Source organism: Musca autumnalis, unplaced genomic scaffold, assembly GCF_047663935.1.
Source record: "Musca autumnalis isolate F117 unplaced genomic scaffold, ASM4766393v1 scaffold_1, whole genome shotgun sequence".
In the NCBI taxonomy this organism is placed as follows: domain Eukaryota; kingdom Metazoa; phylum Arthropoda; class Insecta; order Diptera; family Muscidae; genus Musca; species Musca autumnalis.
Genome location: NW_027411644.1, coordinates 882,070 through 902,650, shown reverse-complemented (window position 1 = coordinate 902,650; position 20,581 = coordinate 882,070). Strand labels below are relative to the sequence as shown.

Here is a 20,581-nt window from a genome sequence, read left to right as displayed (position 1 = left end):
AGTTACTGAGCGACATGTATGCAAATATGTATGATGTATGTGTGTATAAACATAGAATAAAGAAATCTAGCTGAAGTTGTTTCCACTCGATTTAAATTATTCTATGAATGTTTGAATGAATGGCCTTATGCTGTGTATGAACGTTATTATTGCATTGACATATTTGAAGACATTTAAGTTTACGTTCAGTGGCAGAGGGCACAGAATGTACGGCGCAGTCGAACCTAACTCCGCTTATACTTGTTTCATTAAACAAATGACAACAAGAACAACATATCAACTCATCAATAAATAATGTGAAATAATTCACATAGAATTGGATTACACTTTTAATGAGCAACGATGTCGTCAGGGATATAAATCAATTATTAATCACTCGTTACCTATGTGAACTGATTAAATGTCATAATTAATTGTCCAATAAACCAGCTACGAGTCCGTGTGCGTACTGTGCACGTAGTCGGGTAGGAAGGGAATGCTATAAATATTAATTCGTTATTGGCTCAGGCTGTAAACACATTACACATATCTATATACTTACATACATACACATTCCTTAGTATACGGCACAGATGAGCACACACAAATTGCTGGAGTGGCATATCGAGAAGAACAACTGTTGAATTTTTCCACAACATTAATTAGTGCACCCAAGTCTACATTGGTCTAAACCAGGGTTTCGGAGTCGAGGTATTTTTGGCTCGACTCCGACTCCGACTCCAGACGAGTTTTTTTCACGACTCCGACTCAGACTCCGGGTCGACTCCGAGTGTGAATTCCTGAATTCCTATACCACTAAAAATGAATAAAATGTTCACAAATTTTTATCATTTTCCTATATATTGGCCTATATAGGCTAATGCGTTCGTTTTTCGTTACATATTCATTGGAAAGGGCATTCATTGGAATGCATTCGAATATTACATTGAAAAATAGCAAAGTTAGAAAGGTTTTGTCGGTTTTCCTTTTTTTGCAAGAGTATATTCTGGACGGAATTCTTCCGCGTGAGAAAATCTTTAAACTTTCAAAATATCTGAAAATGGAGGGGCAATACATGCAATAAAAATTATAAACAATTCATGACCGAGTTTCGGAATGGATGTAAGCCAACATTTTAGTGTGCTTAGCCTTAAAAGGAGACCCACATTATAAAGCCCAGTAAAAGCCATTTTTCATGATTTTTTTTTTTCGACAAAACTACTTAACTTTTTGGCAGATTTTTTTCTTCATCTAAAATAGAATAATATTACGAAGTTTTGATGCCGTCTACGAAACCCTGTTTTTATTAAAACCTTTTGCGGTGCTAATTCTAGCTTGAAAACTAATAAACCACTTGTGATATATTTTTGCGGCCGATTTCGAGAAAAACACCGTTTATATGCCTCATACAAAATAAAATGAATTGTTCCCATCCAACGCTCATACTAAGGCAATATTGTTCCGATCGACTTAAAAATTTGAAATTTATAAGTAGGGATCACCCCTTAAACTAAAATTCAGCTCTTGCATTTTAAGCGTTGGTGTGGAGTGGATATTTTATTGAAATATTTGTGTACACCATCCAGCACGAAGGCAGATGGATGTTTTCTGGAACTGAAAAATTCGCACACGATGAGATTTCGTGCATGAAAATATTCTACAAAAATGTTGCTAGGAAAATTTTATGTAGGACGAGAAATCGAAATTGTCATGTTTTCATTGTCCTTTATCACTTTTACCCGATCCTTTCTTATGAAAACTTTATGATTATGTATTTAATTGAATTTCGTGCATGCTGGCGGGCGGATCCGGTTATTTGAATGTCTGCATCTTAAGCCCTCATTGAGTATATAATGTCCTAGAAGAAAGATTCGCCGTTTGTCAGACTTCTGAGTTATAGCGAGATGAATCTGTCGTTGACCAACAACGAATTTATGATGCTCTAATTCAGAGGCGTAACCATCCGAATTTCATATATAGTTAATAGATTTTGCGAAATTTACCGAAATACATAAACATACGGGTTTTTTGAGAAAGTAACGAGTAAAACTGATAAAGGGCTTTGAAAACGTGACAATATCGATTTCTTGGATAAGGGAAACCTAAATATAATTTTCGGTGGAACGTTTTTGTAGAAAATTTCATTTTGTTTTACTTTTTGAGTTCAAGAACAAGAAGGACGTGGAAGGAACTGAGCTAGAAGGACAGCATATTCGAGAGAAAGGTTCCTCATTCTATTTAACTGAAAACATGTCATCTAAACATTATGAAACAATATCTCAATGATTGATGGGGGTCGATCAAAAAATTAATTATGTCATAACTCAGAAATTCCAGCTATGAGATCATTTGGGGCTCTCAATTCGGGCTTTCTTGACTTCCATTTTGTGTCACAGGGTATTCAGTAAGATTTCCCATAGAGACCATAATGTCTTTAATAGAAGACAAGGATGACTCATCAAAAACAGAAGATGAGAATACCAATAGACCTTTGTGAGAAGACAACTAAGACTTCTGATGAAAGAGGTTAAAGGTCCAATCTAAATTCTATTGTCATAGAACTTTACTCTTGTTTGCAAAACTGTAAGGAATCAATTGGATCAACAAAATAGGGTTGAATAGACTACACTTCAGAGGATAGTAAATACCCTGTGAATGGTCCTTTAACTTAGTATAATATACCGTTTGAATATATGTTTTCTTATACCTTTCTTTTAAAATATATGTATGATGGTTTAAAAAAATGTTCTTGTTCAAAATTGAATGTTATATTTCTATAACGTGAAAAAAATTTTGCCCGGAGTCGGAGTCGAGTTATTTTTTTCGACTCAGACTCCGACTCCGACTCCAGCAAAATTGCTCGACTCCGACTCATAGACTCCGACTCCGAAACCCTGGTCTAAACACATAGTCTAGAGATATAAATGTTTAGTCAGTCACGGGAGACACAATGTCATTGCCAAACTCATTTGTAATTGCCAAAGGACATTAATGTCCAAAAAATAAAAAAAGGAAAGAGAATGCGAATGAGGAGGTTGCATCGAAGGACATCCAAATAACTCAGATATTTGTGGTGGTGAAACAATTGCCAAAAAAAAAAAAACCAACCGATTACATCCTAACCTGATGGGGTGTAAGGTTTATGGCAACCTATTACTAAATTTGTTCTCTGTCAGCCATGCACTAAACGTCTCGTTCATAAGCTAGTGCAATTTACACATGCATAGGTATATAAATAACCACTTATCTCCATTAGGGTTCATAAGCAGCAGATATTGTTCTATTGTCGAGCATTTAGAGTCAATCCATGGAAGCTGCCAAAATATTATTATTACTGAATGTTTTCAAATGGAAAATTTACAATTTAGCATAATTTTAAGAATGGCAATAATAATGTTTATTTTGCTTCTAGACATAAAGGCAATAGAACTCATAATGTTTTTAAATAATGGGCGTATTGGGGATATTTTTTGATACGGTTCAGAGATTCCACCATTTTAAAGTATGATAATGAAGTGGTAACATAATGCTCCTATATATCAAAGACAATTACACAAAAGGACTACTTAACTTCATGGCCTAAGGAATTTGTATTGAAATATGAATTCTTGCGAAGTACCACACACTCAACCACTATGCTACGATCGTTTCGCTGGTGGTTTAGGCCAGCTCATCATGCATATTTTGACTGTAAATGGCTAGAAGACAAAGGCTGATTTTGATAACTTCTATTTATACAACCATTTTTACAAATTTGTAGATATGAAGTATTTTTTGACGTCTTTTTCTGTATCAAGTCACCCTAGTGTCTTGTCTAGGAATCATTTTCTCAATACATACACATGTACAATCGAAGGGGAGTTTCCTTCATGAATTGTAATGCCCTCCATTTCGGAAGTTTTTGTTGATATCGTTTAAAAAAAGTGTTGATATGATAGGTTGGCAGTGGCTTAGAACGCTAAGACCTCGACAACATTGTCTGTTTCTTGGCGAGGACCCAGGTTCAAACCTCACCCGGGGCAGCCGGGCTCTGCTGTGAGTTTTTATTTATTATTGTCTTTTTAGGACGAAGGCCATTATTTATAAAAGTTTTTAATTAATTATTTGAATTTATCGAGCTAACATGGCCTAAGGAATTTGTATTGAAAAATGAATTCTAACGAAGTACCACACCCTCAACCACTATGCTACGATTTGATTCTAGTTGCAGAAACATCAACAGAGGACTCACTACTCGCTTCATGAAAACTATTAATTGTCTTCATTTTTTACTTATGGTACTAAATTTTTTCCAAAAATAAATAAATAAAATAACGACTCAGTATGTTTTTGATATGTTCATAAATATGTAATTAACCCACGCTTGTGAAGGTGAAGCTCTCACAGTTGGAGCTGCCTTTTTCAATGTGTCAAATGATAGGTAGGTACCAAATTCGGCAATAACTTTTCGGGGGGAAATAGGTATTTTTTAGCGAATATCTCCGTTACTTACTGACTTTATATTGATAGAAAACATTTCAATTTGAAGGAATTTGAATTATGGCATTGATATTTAAGTATTTTGTCCATGTGAAGGTTCAAATTCGATAATTGTTGGAAATATGTATTTTTTTTTGTCCTTATTTTACTACAATTTATAACTTTTAATATTTAAAGTAATGGTGGTTCTAAAAGTTGTTTTGCATATAATAAACTTGGATTTAGTTTTGTTTGGAAGTAAATAGTGATCATATGGTCTCTACAGTTACGCAAGTCCGTAGTACTTAGTACATCGGTTTTGTGAACCAAACTTTAAAATTAGTGGGTTGGGAAAAAATTGTATAAAAGTTTATATCGATATTATTCGTTGGTTGAGTTGTGAAAAATAAGTACTTTAAATATATAAAGGTGCCAGCCATCTCATTAAACATAATCCCCTTTTTATACAAGTGTTTTGCGGTGTCCACTAAAACTCGAAAACGATGGACCGATCGTCATACACTTTTGTGAGCTTATCAGTACCTAATACTCGTGAAACGAAGAATTTTAAAAATTTCCAATATTTTTAAAATATGGTTGACTGTCATAGTCAAAATTTGGATTTTTAGTAAATGAGGCATTTTTGACAATTAATCGGTCAAAAAATGTTTTTTTTAAGAAAAATTCTTTTGTTTAAGGACAAAATTTTGATGAATTCAATAAGTCCACACCAAGTTTCGTACCCATGTCGGAGACTAAACACAAAATTTCAATCATTTCGCTTGGATAATGTGACTAAAACGTTCTATAGGTGCTTTTAGGTGGTGATGAACTCTAAGGCCTTCTTTGATGGATTCCTCACACAAAAAATTTTAGCAGGAAGAGAAAAATAAGACCTGAAATCGCCTCCTGTGTGACCTTATTGTGACCTTATTCAGATGCTAACTATATGTCAAATCGAAAGTCTTGAAATCTGTTTTCCATAGACGTTAACATGCAATATCCCTCTAAAATATTTTCTATCCATCGTAAGCTAGGAGGGCCAAATACATAACTATATATTGTTGAACGGTTCATATAAACACACAACGAAACAAATATACAAAATGAAAATTGGGTATAGAATGGTTACTGCGGGCGTTGTGTTCAACAATCCTTCGGTCCATTTTACATTGGCAATGTCGTTCATTAGCAGCTGTTGCTGCCAAACGGATAAAGCTTATCAAGGCAATGTTATGTTCTGGCATCAAGAGCAGTAAGGTGCAGCATCATCTATGAATGACTGTATCTTTGTTTCTTGTTGCATGCTATCGTCCTTGTAACAGTTGTGTTTCCTTTCCACACTGTCATATGTTCACATCAACACCGTTATTGCAATTGCACCCTAAATTTTATTCTTTAAATACTGGATTTTTCATTCCGATAACAATGAAGTGCTGAGAAAGCATCCTAAATCTCAAAACAAAAGCCACCCATAATAGAATTCAATTATAATACAATACGAGGGAAAGGACTAATAAACACACACATATGCACAATGAATGATTATTTTAACCAGAAATTTTGATGGGTGGAATACAACTCGTTATAGGGTCACACTCACTGCAGGTTCTGGACATACATATGAAACGGATTACTACAGCCAAATACAGTCAATGTCGCTAAAAAAACACCTGCTACAATCAATTGTTTTTTAGTGAACCGAAATGTTTCAGTGAATTCATAAGTTCGGATTTTTAGAGCTTTATTGCTGAAAATCATTTCGAAATCCAAAGAAAGAGGTCGCAGTATGAATACTACATTAAATATTCGGTTTCCGCTTATAAATAGATAAAAATAACTCAATTTATAAAATTGTCCAATTATTTACAGTTGGAGAGACTTGCAAATATTAAAGACACAAAATGTGCCACAACTGGTATTTTGCTGTGATGAATTCTAAAATAAATGTCGTTTAGAGTTTATCAGTGGGCATATTGAGTGCGCATGCAGTTGTAATAATTTACCAATCTATCGCGTGAACACCCGTGTTTCTTTACATGGCCCAAAGTCATTAAAAACCGGCAAAAAGTTTATAACTTTTGAATCAATGAAAAATTTTTTTTTCGTTCAGGAGGTGTTTCATAGATGTCTTTAGATGTGTCCTTATTCGTTTTAATGTAAAATTTATTAAATAATGTCTGTATTTATTTCTTGAATGCCTCGACTTTAGGACTTTCAAAGCTTAAGCTATATTTTTTGGTTTATAGGGCAAATATCGCTATGAGCATAAGTACGAATAATTGTATTGATCGTTGATCCTGATAGGGAACATCAAATAACTTTTTTGAAGAAGCACGAATGAAGAATGTATATATTTTATGAAAATGCGTATGCATATCAAATCATCAAATAGGTGTATTTTCAAAATCCACTAAAATGTAATTACTCTCAGCCTATAACAGAAAAAAAAGATTTTCCGATTTTGTAATATAAAAATTGGTTTTTATATTTTTACAAAACTTATTATTTGTTTAGTATGTAAAGTCGGTCAGAAAGAACAGTAACTTTTCTTTTGATATAAAATAAATACATACACATACAAGTAAGAGCTGTTCCTTAAAATCTTAATAGTTTTTTCTTAAAATGTTAATCTTTGTTGCAATTTCCTCTAGAACTAGAATCCATGAAGAATAAACTATTACATTTATTGATAGCTACATAGATTTGGTTGAGACATCATACACATCCATATGCATTCTATACGAAATTAATAATATTTGTATTCCCTCTATTTCTATTACAGATAATATTTAATCGAGGAGGACATGTCAGTTCTTTTGATTGACCAATAAGACTATATAAAAATAACAAAAGGCAATTTTATTTCCCTGCGGAGAAACAAATATTTTTTACGAGTATTAACGAAAACCTTGGAAAACAACTTCTATTTCAAGCATGGACGCCGAATCTGAGGGGGTACAGCCAGTAAATCCCGCCGCAAATGCTTCAAATTCTGAAGTCGACTTAGCAGCTCGACGTCGACATTTCGTTTCGCAGCCATCTACACTGGCCTCTCGCCGTCAGCAGGCTGTATGTGTTCGACGAGCTCACAAAATGTATGGAAGTGCGAAAAATCCGAATGTTGTCCTTGATGGATTGAATATGACTGTTTCGAAGGGATCTATGTAAGTGATATGTTTATAAATATGCACCCTTAATATAATTTATTGTATGCATGTGTGTATTTTCGCGACCGTCGAGACCAAAACCATTCCGTATAGTCGAATAACAATGTTTAGTCATCTTTGAGTCACGCCATAACTATAAAAGTGTTACCATTGGCAAATATTTCCTACTTTATACAGTCAAAGAGAATTTTAAAGTTTTAAAGTTTTAAATGTAGTGAATACACCGTGATTTGGTATCACATTCAAGCGAATATTTTGATCAAAGATAGCAGATAGCGACAAACTTAAAAGGTTGAGAGATATTGTGCTAAATATATAAAAATGGTAATTTATTTTACGAATTTTAAGCCGGTAATGCAGTTTTTCGGGTTGAATTTTTTTCGTTCTTTTATCTACAAGTTTGCTAAATATACATAGTCCCTATTTCTTCGAAAAATGGAATATTTAGCCAAACCCAACTAGGTTTTTAGTTGCTTGGGTCAGTATTTTCATAAAATCCGCAGTAGAAGTTGTTTGCACATGATTGCCCGAAAATGTTGCATGGTGTTATTCAAATATTATCAAATAAATAATAGAAACAGTCACCGTTAAACAGTACAAAACAAACAAAAATATGTTTTTATTTCTGGATTATAAAGGTTCCATTTAATCAAATCACCTATAATCGAAGTCCATCTGTGCTATTCCTAATAATTGATCACGACCCCATTACGCTATCACAAACCTTAACGGTATGTAACCTCTTGACACTGGTCAATTAAATAAAAATGCATGAATTAAATACGAACACAAATACATAGTCGATTACAATTTAATTACCGCCGAGATAGTCATTATCTCGTCAACAGACTACCTTCAGAGTATGATATGAAGCCGTGAATTATTGTCGGTATAAGCCACTGGATAAGAATAATTTCATCGCATATTGATATTCTAAATTTCAGATACAAATGACTACTGATATACGAGTATTGATGGTCCAAAGTCAAATGTTATAATTAAAAAACAAAAACATTTCCGCGTTGATTCACTACTTTGCAATAAATTCAACCCACAATGTGAACAAATACTAATCTCAATTCTCGTTAAATAATGAATTGCCCACTAAAGTATTAGTACATACGAAATGCGCACACATACGTATGTTGTAACTTTTATACAGAGTACTGCTCAAACATTTTGAACTGAAAAGCTTCTTTAAGATTTTATTCTATTGTAAGGAAATTTAATAATATGAAATAAGTTGAATATTTTGTTTGAAAGTTTTATTTATTATCTCCGAACACATTTAAACGCAATTACTAAATATGTGAACATCATTGAAATTTCTGCCAATACTAATCATCAAAAATACTCACTACAAACCCATTATTTTCATAGGCATGTCTCCCGAAATAAATAGTTTCTACTTATTTAAATGAAAATACATATTTATTTAAGTCAGTAGTAACTTCTTATTTCAGCTGATATGCCCTTGTTAAAATAATGAGTGTGTAATGAGTATTTTTACTGAGTATAAACAAAATAAGTGAACATATCATATTACATTCTGTTAAGTCGGTGTACTTTTCAAATGGTAAGGTTTTAATAGCATGTCTCCATGTCTAAAGAGTGAGTATTAGCGAAAACCCGGTTTTTTCGGGATCACTCAAATCTCGAATACCGGGATTTATTTCTTTCAGGTCCCGGAATTTTCGAAGTTACTTTTCAATGAGGCTTTTTCCACATATGGAAGAATAATCCTCTGTAGAATGAGTTGTTGAAAGTATAATTGATCAATTACGCCACGAAGGGTAATACATTTAGAAAATGTTCCGTAAAGGAATATGTCAAAGGGAGTTTCTTAAAACATATAAGGTCTGTTCGATAACTTCGCAAGTAAAAATTACTTGCAAGTGCTGAACAAGTTTGTTATCGAACATCATTTTGTAAAAGTTTGTACAATTTTTGTGTCATAGTTTAAAATTGAGAGAAATTTTTATTTTTATTTATTTATTTTATTACAATACTATTTTCTTTTTTTATTTATATCAACTTATTTAATTTTTCAAGGAAAAATTATTTTTTTACTTCACAAAATACTCCTATAATGCAAAGTCCCGACAAATCCCGCGGTCCTAAAATTACCCCGTAAAATCCGGAAACCCCGTGTTAAAGAATTTCGAAATCCCGAATCCCGGGATTTTTGAAAACCTGTCCCTTTCGATATCCCTAGTGAGTATGTTAGAATTGAGTCAGCCGATTACGCACTCAATTCTTCGCATTTCTTAAAATGACAATAACTACTAATTTTTAAGCTATTTATTCTGATAAAAGATAATATGTGGGTAGTCTTTGCCCGAATGTACATTCTGATATAAAAATATGCAACAAAATCTTGCAATTTTCCCACAAAAATTGTATTCGAAAAATACAATTGAGTGAAAAGACTGTGCATATGTATATGCAGTGGCTACGCCTAGAGAAAACAAGCACACTACAATTTCTCTGGCTATACTTTTATTAGTCTATGATGTCTCAGAATATCTGCCTAACATAACCACCTTCTCTGTCTTTGTCCTCAGATTCGAATAATAAACTTAAGGCATATAAAAAACGCCAAATCTTTGCCATTGATTTGAGAGAAGTTTCCCTTGTTCCTTCGGGGATGTTTGTAATATATGTACAGTTAGACAACAAATGTATTGCAAAGGCCAACATTGTAAAAAATTTCATATTAATTGTTCGTTTGGCAACAAATTATATAAAAACTATACGATTTTTTTGTGCAAATCTCTTGCTATTGGTCCCAAAACAATATTCCGTCAAAATATGCAAAGTTTATTTGCGATTTATAAAAATACGGTAAAAAATAAGAATTAACTACTAGTTGGAGGTGACAATAAATGTATTGCAAAAAAAAATTACCAAATCTACGGTTTTTTTGAGAGAATTACCAAAGTTATGTCTTAATGAGTTGTCTATCCCCTTTGGACATTCATTGGATTAGTGATGAGCTTATTTCAACCAAAATTTAAGGCTCGGCATGTTACACTCTAAGGGTACTGGTCCCCCAATTTTTATTAAATCTTGATCTTTCGTTGGAGGACTTTTTTCGAGTTTTTTCTTAAACTGGATCCAAAAAATTTATAAGGATTAATATCAGGAGTTTGGCCCGAGTTGACTTACACAAATAAGATCAATAGGTCATGATCTGGCCTTTGGAATGGTGGTATTTGAAAGTGCTTGAGCTTTTTGGACCCGTTTTACCGACTTTTAGAATAATGACTATTAAATATTTCCTAATGATGTCAGTGCGGATGTCTTCCTAATCTTTATTATGTCCGTGATCCCGATTTTGCATACTTTTTTGCTTGGTAAAAAATATAGTTCCAAAAAATTCGGTATTTCAGCTTTTCTAGAAGGGGTATTATTTCCATATTTGATGGGTTTTATTAGATTTGGCGCACTTTTTGGGATTTATTATGACAGCAGAGTATAATATATATCCATTTAGTAAAAATGAAGTGATTCCAATAATATTGAGAGAGGAAATATAGCTCTGTTGTAGGTCTTTCAAAATAATACACTGAGGGTCTATTTTTTCCCTATAGTGTCCAGAAGTATTTCGATGTTTTCAAAGCCAAAATCGGACTGTTTTGCATTGGTCCATTATCCGACAATACATATTGAGTCAAATATTCATTCTTTGCATACTTTTCTGCGGCCGATTCGTCATTGTTTATTGTCAATATGGTCTCAGAGATTTTTTACCTGTCTGAAGGCCCTCCACGACGGCCTTTATTATCACTGAACTTTATCACATTCAATACTGTTTGTCCATTATTAGCCGCAAAAGTCATAAAAATGCATAATGACTACAAACATTTTCAAAATTGATTAGTTTTTTAGTACTGCTTTTCGCTTTGCAATACATTTATTTTCACCTCAAAGTAGTAGGTAATTCTTATTTTTGTCCGTATTTGTTATGAGTTGCAAATAAACTTTGTATATTTCGACGGAGTATTGTATTGTATTGTTGTGAACAAAAAACCGTATAGTTTTTACATAATTTGTTGCCATAAGCCAACAATTAATATGAAATTTTTTACAATTTTGCCCTTTGCAATACATTTGTTGTCAAACTCTAAAAAATTTAAATTTGTTTCTATATTTTATTTAGCTTTTACTTGACTAATTGTAGTTGTATCTCAGGAATCAATAGGAAGTTTGTTTCGCATTCCTCGGTTTAATTATAGTTCTAATAAGTGTGGAATAAATGATCTCTTTAAGTAATACATTTTACAATTGGTGTTGTTCACCAAATATTGATTATTTTTTTAATTGCGTTTTTCAGTAGAGCCTAATAAACTCACATTTAAGTATGTATGAAGTATATGCAAACTTACAAATACCTGAATTTATCATCATGGATGGCACAAAACCAGTTGGACAACTTTGTAGTATTTTCATGGTCAGATGAGCGTCGAGAGCGGAATAAGTTTGCGCTAGCATCAACAACTGTACTCGAAACCGTTGGAATTAACAAGACTAGTCAATTTGGAATCAGTTGAGAAAAACAAACAAGACGCTAACGACACATATAAGGTTGTACTGATTACCGGATGCCATTCAGCAGATACAAAGAAGTTTTTTATTTTCAAGTTTGGTGCAATAGGTTGGCTTTGTTTGATGCGCTAATAGCGTAACCGACAACTACTTGTTTTGTGTGCCGATACCTACGACTTTGCTCCCAAAATTATTTCTTTGCAACGGTATATTTTAAAGTTCAAGAGCGCCATACAGCTGTAGCACAACGTCAAGAATTGTGCAGATCTGTGGGCATGTTACATGCTACCTGTTTTTATTTCTATGTTCACTGCTTGACTTCCTATATCTTCCAATAATTACCCACCACATATGTATGTATGTACGCTGTCGATGTCGATGGCCTTTTGTATGACTGCAGCACAGATTCGATTATGTTGATTTAACCATTTGAGAAAACATTGACATTGACCCGCTTTTCATATATGAATGTATTATTTGTGGGATTTAACTATAAAATGAATGAACTGCAGGTTTCTTGATTGCTCTGTAGAAACTGTGTAATTTCAGACATGTATAAATATGCTGTAATTGCTAGCATGAGTGTCTGGCTATCAGAAGTTTGTGTGTTTCAAAATCAGAGAAGAATACATTTTGCGACCCCAAAAAAATTAAAAGGAAAACTGTGCAGATTGTGAAAGTAGAGCTAAAACTATGAGACTATACCACAATGTGGAAAAGGGTATTATAAGTTTATTTTGGTAAAAATCCATGTAACACCGCGAAATATTCGTCGGAGACCCCCAATGTGGTATACCAATCTTCATATTTCGACAAGATAAAGCGATTTTGAGATGTGTGTCCGTCCGTCCGTCCGTCTGTCCATTATAAATTGTAAACACGCTCCAGGCCGCAATTATGGACCGATCGTCACGAAATTGTGTATGGAGGTCGGGTTCAGATCAGAATAGATCCCTATTCTTATTGGTGATGATCGTGAAATATTTAGCGGGTGAAATGGACCAAAAACATAATATTTATCCAATTTTCTAGCGGCTTTAATTTTTCTAGCGTAACTTTAAAGAAGGTAAGAGTATATCACAAATGAGAAGCTTGCAATTTGAGATGGCGATCGGATAATATTTAGAGGGTTAAATGTACCAAAACTTTTGTGTGAAAATTGAGAAAATTTTGAATATACAGCTTATATCTTAATTCCTGGAAGTGACATTCCGGACAAGTGAGATATACTTGAAAGTGGAACGCTTGACCTTTCAATTGATGCCAATTATGTTGGTGTGCATGATCAGATAACAGAGTTACAGCCTAATATATTCCGTTATTTGTTTGTAGTGTAATAATAAACTCGCTAGAAGTCGCAATTATACATCAATAGCCACGAAATTTTGCACCGGGTAAGAGTATAGGTCGAAAAAGATGCCTACAATTTTGAATGATGATCTGATATTCTTTAGCGGGTGAAATGGACCATTACTGTTGTATGAAAAATATAAAAACTTTATTTTTGGTCGATATTTTAATTCCTTGAGGACATATATATTTCGCAAAGTAGCCTACATATGGAAAAAAACTACTGACCTTTCCTCTGATGTAAATTGCAATAAAGTGTTTGCTAGATAACGGGCCTACTGCCTAATATATAATGGGTTCTCGCGGATAACCACATTCTTATCCCATGCTACATATCCAAAAGTTTATGTAAAACCACGAAATATTCGTCCTAGTCCCCTTATTTGGTATGCCAAAATTCATATCTCGACGAGATAAAGCGATTTAGCGATGTGTGTCCATCCATTAAAAATTTTAAACAAGCTTAAGACCGCAATTTTGGACCGATTGTAACGAATTTTTTAAGGAGGTTGGGTTTGGGCCAGAAAAGAAATGAATAGTTTTTGGTGATGATCGTGAAATGTTCAGGGGATGAAATGGACCAAAAACTAAATTTTAACCAATTTTGTAGCGGCTCTGCATGTCAAAATAATAACCCGCAAAATTTTAAACAAAGCTTGAGTTTATGATGAAGAAGAAGCGTACAAACCAACGTGAAGATCAGATAATACTTAGCGGGTTAAATGGACTGAAACTTTTGTGTGAAATTGGTAAAAATTTCAATAACGTAGCGGTTAAACAACGGAAGTAGTAGTACTACATAAGTGGGTTTCATTACATTTTAGTTTGTGTGAACTAAATTTTCCTTTCCTGCTACAAAAATGTCTTTGTCATGCTAGATAACTTTTTGGTTTTGGTCATAAGTATTATACATTACATCTCTGATATTTGATAATTAAATTTTCACAATCATTTGAAAAGAAGTTCCGTGGAGAGCGAATGTCCAGGGATAGTGGTATAGGGTATCCCATGGTCGGCTCCGTCCGACTATAGACTTTTCTTACTTGTTAAGTTTACGTCGGGATGTAACCTAAGTAGGCGGGGCGGAATGTTCATTTATAGTTTTTTTGAATTCTTGCATTTTAGTAATGAGGAGGATATATTTTGTTAAAAATATTAACCCTCATGCGCTTCATCAAAGGAGTGATTTTGGTCCATTTTTCGAAAATCGTTCAAAAACTTCTTTAAAATATGATCATAACAGATCAAAATATTCTACAAAATTGTTTGTCAAAAAATTTTACTACATGTCTCAAAATACGCCATATCTATAAATCTTATCTAATCACCAGGAGTCTTTAAAAATCAAAAGCACATTTTATTGAAAATTGATACTGATATTTTCACGATATATAATGTAAATGGATATTCTATTTCTTTATGACATACACTGCCGCTCAGTTGAATAGAACCCCGCTACAAAATTTTTTTCAATCTATATTTTTTTCGAAATATTCAAGATATGAAGTGTTTAATTTATAATATTTTGTTTGGAATTAAACTTAGGCATTAATTTGCATTTAAATTCAATTTATATACGAATTATACAACTAAAACAAAATAAAGTAAAATATTGGGCTCATTTGAATAGAACCCCCATTTTAAACTTGGGAATACAGAAATATTGTATTAGAATAACGATGCATATTCACTCTATATTGATATCGATCGATCTATATCTTGATTAGAAATATTTTTGTCGCTATCTCCCATACAAACTAAACCACAGTGCACTCCTTCGGGCATTTCCTGCAAGAGATTTTAAAATGTTTTGTTAAAATGTTGCTCACAATAACTCTCGGTTTGGTCCAAATCGATTTCTTGCAGACATAGATTAGGTTCGAATATGGATCAGTCCTTCGTAAAATTACTTCCAAACGTATATCAAGTACAAAGAGGATCTATATGGCACAACATCTTCGGATAAACAAAAGTTAAACATAAGTGCATTTTAAGGGCTGTTTGGACAATAGTACTCCTTACGGTCTTGTCTACAGGGAAATTCTGGGTAAGTCCATGCTTCCTGACATAATGACCCAGACGCTCTAATTCCTACGGTGACCAACTAAAATGACGGCTTGCCACGATAACTATCGGAAGGAATGACTCCTAAAGTTAGGTCCCCTTCCCAAATGGACTATGTGGGTCCATTCCTTCAGATATCTTCTCCGCAAAAGTGCAATACTTTGCGTTTTTATCCAAGCGAAATTTAAGAGCACAACGTACACACATATGAGCACAATCGTGAATTTATATACCCAAAAGTTCCGATATTTTTGTAGGAAGTTTATACATCCAAAAAGGCCACAAAATTCTGAAAACTCCATGACTGTATAATTTTTAGGATAAAGATTTTTGTGGTGTAGGTTTCGTAGTCTCAAATAGTACTTCAAGTAGGATTCGGATTCCACGAGTCCGTATCGCCCGACTCCTGATAAAAACGTTTTCCCTTTTTCTAAAGTAATTTTCTAAATTTTTAGTTGGCTTGTACGGACTCTATCACTTATATTTTACCAGGAAAGTTCTTGTGTTTTTATGACATAAAAGAATATTATATTAATTAATTAATTAATGATATACAAATAACATAAAAGGTTTTGAGACAGTTCTTCTTATCAGAATCAGTCCTTGTGGTAAAAAAGTTGTTCAATTGATTATGTTTTCTATTATTAGTGTGTGATATCCGGATATGTACTTTAAAAAGAAGAAAATACGTTATGTTCGGCCCGAACTGTTAATATCCTACATCACATTAAAACCCTGTATGATTCTATTCCACATTTTCGCGAATACAATCCCTGTATGGGTACCACCGTGGTGCAATAGTATGAACACCCGCCTTGCACGCTGAAGGTCGTGGGTTCGATTCCCCAGCCAGGCGACAACAATTTTCCAACAATGCACAGTGGATCCACTTGTATGGAGAAAGTGGCCAAAAATATTTAGAGTGTAAAAATCAAGCCAATGCGCCGGTTACAGCTTTGTGCTGCTGCGAAGAGTGTTGTAAGAAACCACGAGCGTAACATTCTCCCCTCTTTCCCTCAGGAGGGGGTATACGGTAAAAATTGTTTCATGCTGTTAATACAAAATGACATGAACAAAGGTCCCGATTGTCTTATGATGTAAAACTAGGCTTGGTGAAACAAAAAAATCTCCAAAACAACATAAAATCCAATCAATTTAGCGGAATAAAAAATATCAAAATTTTTGTCTGAAAATTGGTAAAATTTTTAATTAGTTCTTATAGTATTCTTCCTGGAAGGCGCGTACCGCCAACGTAAGACAAATGTGGAAGAAGATTTCTTCATTTTGCCACTGATGCCAATTATGTTAATATACGTGCTCAGATAACAGAGTTATAAGCTAATATATCTATAGAAACCCTATTCAAAGGCAGTTTTAGTCAGCGACCCACCGTTTATAGTCTGGCACTAGATGGCAGCTGATTTTAATACTGAATAATCTTAAACCCATGACCTACTTTGGGAAATTATTCCCATGACTAAAACCTTAGGTCAAATTTAAGTATATGATCGAATTGGCATTACAAAATACACTAAGAAAATATGCAGCCAACTAAAATTCCACAACACGCTAAAACACTATTTTTAATGAAAACTAAGCACACTATTTTTAATGAAAACTAAGCTATTACCTCCTTCAAAATCCACTATAATATTTTGCTATACGTATTAGTTTCGCGATATCTGGATATATTTACTTGCACTTAAAATATAGGTTGTACTCACAACAAAAATATTTATCAAATGTTCCGACTTTTGAAGCTATTCTTAAGAAGATCGCGTTCGAATAATACAAAAACTAATATATTTTTAAAAAGGTCCATGTCATAGCTATCAGATTTGTCAGATGTTGTACCAAAATTTTCACATTCATTTTTTTATTTTTGGCCAATGGGTGGATCCACTGTGCAATGGCAAAATACTCCTCTGTATTCTTGGCGACATTTTCTGAGTATTTCAGCCATGTACAACTTCTTTACAAGTGGTGTCTTAGTACGGACTTTGCCATAAACTGTAGGTCCCATATCATTGAGCTAATAAGAATGGGGATCCACTCATTAATTTGAGAGAAGTCTCTCTTGTCCCTTCTGGGATGTTTGTGGAACAGTTATTTTAATCCCTGTATTAAACGTGGATCTATTTTGACCACCACCACCAAAAGTATTTCCAATATCTATATAGCCCCCATCCATACAGCCGATGTTTTTAAAAATTTAGCTAAAAGCTTCGAAATACTGAAAATCTTGCTATAGTGAAAACATGGGCATATATCGGCAATACTCTGCGTCAATTCGAACCCAAGGTGTCAAATAACAGCCAATGTGGTTCAAAATTCGGAGATACAACAAAACGTGAACGTATATGAATAATTTTCATTAGAAACATTTATTAGTTATTGCGTCAATTCTTGCTTTGTAGCTGTCGAGTAGAGCGTAAAACAAAAAAAACAAAAAAAATCTTAAAACAAATTGATGCAACACATTCTTGAAAAAAAAAAAATAAAAAGTTTATAGACACGTTTTAAAGGCATAAATAAATAAATAAATCAATAAAATAATTCAAAATACCGACCCATTTTATTTTCTCAAACTAACCCAGTTGTTCGGGTAACTAGGGAATAACTAGCAATTTTCCTGGCTACTGGTAAACACCCCTAGTTACCACCCAATCTTCGATTATATGAGTAATACCTAATTATATGAGTAATACCTAAATTCCCAAAAAAGCAGTACCCAGCAAAAAGTAATTACAAAATAATTGGTTTTTATAGTACTTTATGGTAGTCTTTACTAACCCATTACTAACCGATTATTAAGGCATGTCACACAGAATTACTTGTTATTCTTCAACCGCTGTAATGATGCCCAATAGAAGTTAAAAAATTATCTAAAAAACACATGTTATATTTTCAGTACAGTTGAGGTGGAATTTTCAATTTCAACACACTTCATATTTCTATTTTATTTTGTTTTGCTCTCTACTGAATTTGATCATGCGATTTTCTTATTTGTAGACGAACACACTACATATTGTGGCACGCGTACGAACATTAAGTGTTGTTTAAACGCTTACATGTGCACTACCAACTGTTCCTTATTTTGTTTACAAAAAACTTGCGTGCCGACAGTGAGCGTTGAACAACAACAATAGGTGCTAAAACACGAGTACCTCACCATCAAAATACTTGATTATTGTAAGAGGGGCTAAGAATCGACAAATAATTTTTTTACATTATGAATCCTTATTTTATTTTATCGTAGAAATAAAATTACGTTATTACAAAAGAGGAATAAAAGCAGCCATTTATCTGTTTGATGATTTCAAAGAAGGCCTCGATATGTCCGTTTTGGTCATATTTAAGCGAAACACCTATTAGCCGTACATATATATGTACATATGTATGTACACACCTATGTATGTATAACAGGCACTTTAGGCATAAACAACTAATGCTACTTCCCAGCAAAAAGTTTGCATCCACGGAAGCAGTTAAATCACTGGTGCAAGTGTCACGAAGTGCTTCTTTTTCTATGAATTCCTCAGTGAATTTTACAAGGGAGCGCGCAGAAAGGAAGCACTCCATTTTGCTTCCGCAGCACGCAGTTAGGAAGCAATCCATTTTGCTTCCGCAGCACGCAGCTAGGAAGCACTCCATTTTTACAATTTTTACCACTTTTACGAGTTTTGCGTTCCCGTACACAAAATTTGTATGAAAATCGTTTACGACTTTCACCACTTTGTAAAGTACGGGAACAGGCCATTAATAAGACATTTTAATTTTATTCTTATAGGCCGTTTATATATAACAAGGTTAACCCAGTGGGTCTGGGTTTCAAATGTCATTTCCATTGTATATACTTCAAACAAATCCTCATAAAGAAGGTTAACCCTGCAAAAAAAACTATAATATAAACGCCGTATTACTTTAATTTCATTTGTTGAATGAAAATTGAATTTTTTATCGTTTATACATAAAAGTGCTTGTTGGATGTAATCCAAATGTGAGGAAAAGGATTGCCTTTTTCATTAGTCCACTGGAAGCGCATCCATGCATGTAATGAAATCCTCACTCCAACTTGCACCACTTCCATTTTTTTTTGCTGGGTTTAATTACACGTCGGACTAAATGGAGCATTTTCATAGGAATCTATGTAGGTGTGTGTGTGGGATGTTTATATGAATGTGTGTTTAAACAAATATCAGTGTTTATGTGTGGATACCCAGCAAACCAAATTTCCGATTTTCGATGCCAGTTCGGTCCGACTTCTGGCCGAAAGTGGTTGGCGTGTTTTCGGCCGAATAGTCGATAGAATTTTTTAAGTTTTTGTCGAAGGAAGGGAAATTAGAGTATTCGGGTCGATTTCTGTTAGAATTATTTTACTCACTTTATAAAAGTCACGTGCATACAAATGTGCCAACACAAAGAATCAATTATCAATTAGAAACAAAATTCTCTCTCAATGCAAGAAAAGAGAAAATAAAAAAAAAACAATATTTCATTCAAAAAGTAAAAAACTACACTCAGACAAACAAACAGAATACTCTCAGACGTCTGCCAGACTCTGTGGAACAATCTTCCGACTTTGAGCAGACGAGTAGACATTTGGTGTACTGGGCAATATATATGTACATAATATGCTAGGGTTATGACTTTTTTGCCTTTTACCATTTCCAGCAGCGAGAATGAATGAACTTTTGCCTATTAATGACTACAATAACATGTATTCCATTAAAATATTGAAGAAATTATATATATTTTTTTAAAAAATACTATGTATGAAATGGAAAAAAAAATAAAACAAGTAAGAGAGGGCTATAGTCGGACAGGGCCGACCATGTGAAACCCTACACCATTACCCCTCGACAATAATTTTCCATGGAGTTTATTTTACACGATTGCCATATATTTTAGCCGTCCGATCAACATACATAAGGTGATATACCACAATACATACTAGAGATATACCACATACATATACCGTCATTATTGAACATGTCATGAACAGATGGCAT

The 20,581-nt window shown here is 33.7% G+C and overlaps 1 protein-coding gene across 1 annotated transcript in view; it reads left to right on the top strand.

Moving 5' to 3' along the window:
* Positions 1 to 20,581, top strand: part of osy (ABC transporter oskyddad) — a 99,312-nt gene that overhangs the window by 12,330 nt on the left and 66,401 nt on the right. The window contains exon 2 of the mRNA XM_073979414.1: positions 7,223 to 7,604. Within this exon, the coding sequence (XP_073835515.1) occupies positions 7,375 to 7,604 (230 nt within the window). The 5' untranslated portion in view covers positions 7,223 to 7,374. The remainder of the gene's footprint in view (positions 1 to 7,222; positions 7,605 to 20,581) is intronic.